Below are 3,354 nucleotides of genomic sequence, written 5' to 3' on the forward strand. Positions count from 1 at the left end.
GTTTCAAAAAATATTTTATTAATGTGAGTATCTTTTTTATTTGTGAACATATATGAAACTGGAAAACCTTCATGATGGTCATCTACTATCATTACTGTAGTTAGTTCAAAATCATAGTTGTTCAAACCATGAGTACTGTCTACAGCAATAATATTTGAGCCAAATTAATTTAACATCATTTTTTGATAAGTGTTCATAAATATTAAACAAAAGTCATTTTTTCAAATTGCCCCATTTCACTACCCTGTTTTTTATATAGCAAGACTGAACATTCTTCAGTTTCAAAACATTATTGGACCCATAAATTAATACTAATTGAGTCAATATTGTGACGTACTCCATCATTAACTTCTAGTTTGTAGCTTTTCCCTATATTAACCACATCTTATCTGGTTAAGAGATCAACCCTTCTTACCGTTTTTTCCTGTCCTATTTTATTTCTAACTTCATCAATAACACAAAAAATTAAAAAAACTATTGAAATTATCTCTGTGGCTCGGTGCTAAAATGGCCAATGTCAATTTTTTGCGGTTTTGTACACTTTTTTACCTTAACCCTTTCTTTACCGGTCGTCAATACCTATGTAGTACTGCCAGAACCAGAGTTTTTAAAATGTCATGAGCCCCAGTGCCCTATATATACGGCATTATAGAAAATAGATCAAGAGTTGTTTTATGAGGAGATAATAAATACTATTGATATGAAATAATTGATTCAGCTTGTATATTTTATTATAAGAATATACATTTTAATACATTTCTTTTGTGTCATATTCTTCGAAGCAAGGAAAAACACATAGACCCACGTCGCATTCATTGCACATATATCTTGAATCTCGCCTCTTTTTTTGGTCACGAATTTTAGACTGTGAACAAACAATACATCTTCGAACTTTTTTATTTGGTACCATAGCCGGAAAATGTCGCCCCGTCAGACGCTGATGTTTTGATGTATTCAACGTCCTGGGTATGGTTTTTGGTACATTATAACTGTAACAAAAGATTTTCGTAAATAAAATAAATTTATAGTCTCTCACAAAATTACCTTTCAAGCAGCTGTCGAGTTAGCCTCAATTGGAAATCTGCCAAGGGCAACTGCCCTGGATTTTGCATAAGGAATAATGCATGACTGTTCAGGACACATAGATCAAGAATGTGAAAGAATAGTTTCTTGTACCACTTTAATGTTTTTCTAACGCATTCTGTGGAACTTAGCATCATATCCGTTCTGTCTACTGCTCCCATATTTTGGTTGTAGTGGACGACACATTCCGGTTTCTTCACAGATTCCCCTGTCTTCATGTTTGTTTTATTTACATTTATCATTTGATCTTTATGAAAAGTTGTCAACATATTAACGTCTCTACGATCTTTCCATCTAACGGCTAACATATTATCGCTAACCATCGATTTTGTTTCGCCTTTTTCTAATTTACCCGATAAATCAGGCATTTGTTTTCTGTTAGTTCTAACGGTACCACATGTATTTGTTTTGTGTTCAAATAAATAGGTAGAAAGCGTTGGAGAGGTATACCAGTTATCCGTGAATAGAGAGTGGCCTTTATCTAAATAAGACTTCATAAGTGTTGTTACAACTGACCCTGATATCCCCAGATCCTTGTATAGCTCTATTTCCGTTTTGGAGCCTGTATATACGATAAAATTTAAAACGTATCCTGTCTCACAGTCGCACAAAAGAAATAGTTTAATGCCAAAACGATGACGTTTTGTCCTTATAAACTGCTTGAAAAGCAGGCGTCCTTTAAAAAGCATTAAACTCTCATCAATTACTAAGTTCTGGAATGGAGAAAATCTCTGAGCAAATGTATTTTTGATCTTTTCGAAAATTCCTCGTAACTTATGGAAAGAGTCGCCTTTAATTTGTTGGGCATTATCTGCAAAATGTAACATGCGTAATATAATTTGAAAGCGGTTTCTGGACATAACTTTTCCAAATATTGGAGTGTACAACAATTCATCTGTCGACCAATTTTTTGGACAAGTTTGTTTTTTCGATGACGAGCAGCAAGGAAAAGAACAGCAATAAAAGTAAAGAAATCTTCTTTAGTCATTGCTGTCCAAGTTATTTTTGTATTCAAATGTGTCTGTTCTAAAGCATATTTATTAGTCTGCGTTATAATCATGTTCACTACCTCATCATTCATAAATAATAGTTTATTTACAAACAGAAATCACTTAGTCAGGCAAGCGACCTACGGTAACGTTGAAAAATTTGCAAACTTGACAAGGGCATACAATTACATTTTTATTTATATACATTCTGGCTTACGAGAGAGCGTGATAGTACAGGTATAGAAAATTAATATAATTGTTAATAAGCAGATATTTTTTTTTGTGTGAATTTGATGGCCTTGGACTAGCCAATTAGCCAGACATTATAGGCATATTTAAGTACATTGCTTAATAAATAAAATATAGTTCATATTGTTTAATATATTTACCGCTGAATTTAAAATTTTATAAAAATAACCATGGAAAGTGTATACGTTAAGCAAGCGGAGATAGGAGCAGAATTAGCGAAACTAGTTTCTAATACTAAAAAGGATTCTCAATCTCGGAGGACTCAACAATACATCCGGGATAGGCAGGAAAAATTAGAAGAATATTGGGCAAAATTTCTGAATAACCACGAAAAGCTGCTAGAAGGAGGTATAACGAAAGAAAAATATTTTGAAACAAAATACCATGATCAGGTATTTAAGACATATATTGAGGGGAAAACCCTGTTGGAAGAATATGGAAGGGTGCTGAAAAGAGGAAAAGCACCGAAAGTAAAGGAGATACAGATAAGGAAGCAAAGAATCGAGGAATTATTACGGCCAGAAAATGAACAAGATTTGCAGGAGGATGAAGAGCTGCAGTCAGAGTTAAGAGAATACATGGAAAATGTGAATACACTAATAATTGAAGCAGCAGTAAATGAGGAACTAGACGCTATAGATAATGGAGAATTAGAGAGAATAAATCAACTAAAGAGGAGAGTCAGGGAAACCTTGAAGAAAATAAGGCCAGGAATGCAACGGCCAGAAAGCACACAGAGGAGGGACGGTGTGACATTACCGCAGGTAAAAATGCCTGTGTATGAAGGCAGGTATGAAACGTGGAGAACTTTCCACGATCTGTTTACTAAAGTAATACATGAAAACGACCAGTTATCAAACGCAGAAAAAATGCAGTACCTAAAAACTCAACTAAGAGGGGAAGCCAACAGAATGATACAACACTTAAACATATCCGAGGCCAACTACGAAGTGGCCTGGAACATGCTAAAAGATAGATATGAGAATCCAAGGATGATATTGTTTAAATTGATAGACAGGATGCTACTAGCACA

General features: G+C 34.2%; 1 protein-coding gene across 1 annotated transcript; it reads right to left on the bottom strand.

Moving 5' to 3' along the window:
- Positions 1 to 748: 748 nt before the first annotated feature.
- On the bottom strand, positions 749 to 1,978 carry LOC126891110 (piggyBac transposable element-derived protein 4-like). Its single transcript, XM_050660290.1, has 2 exons — positions 1,045 to 1,978; positions 749 to 989 (listed from the first exon to the last, which is right to left on the bottom strand). Exons 1-2 carry the CDS (start codon positions 1,941 to 1,943, stop codon positions 749 to 751), a joined length of 1,140 nt encoding a protein of 379 aa, XP_050516247.1. The 5' UTR covers positions 1,944 to 1,978.
- Positions 1,979 to 3,354: the final 1,376 nt, after the last annotated feature.

Source organism: Diabrotica virgifera, chromosome 9 (genome assembly GCF_917563875.1).
Source record: "Diabrotica virgifera virgifera chromosome 9, PGI_DIABVI_V3a".
Taxonomy (NCBI): Eukaryota; Metazoa; Arthropoda; class Insecta; order Coleoptera; family Chrysomelidae; genus Diabrotica; species Diabrotica virgifera.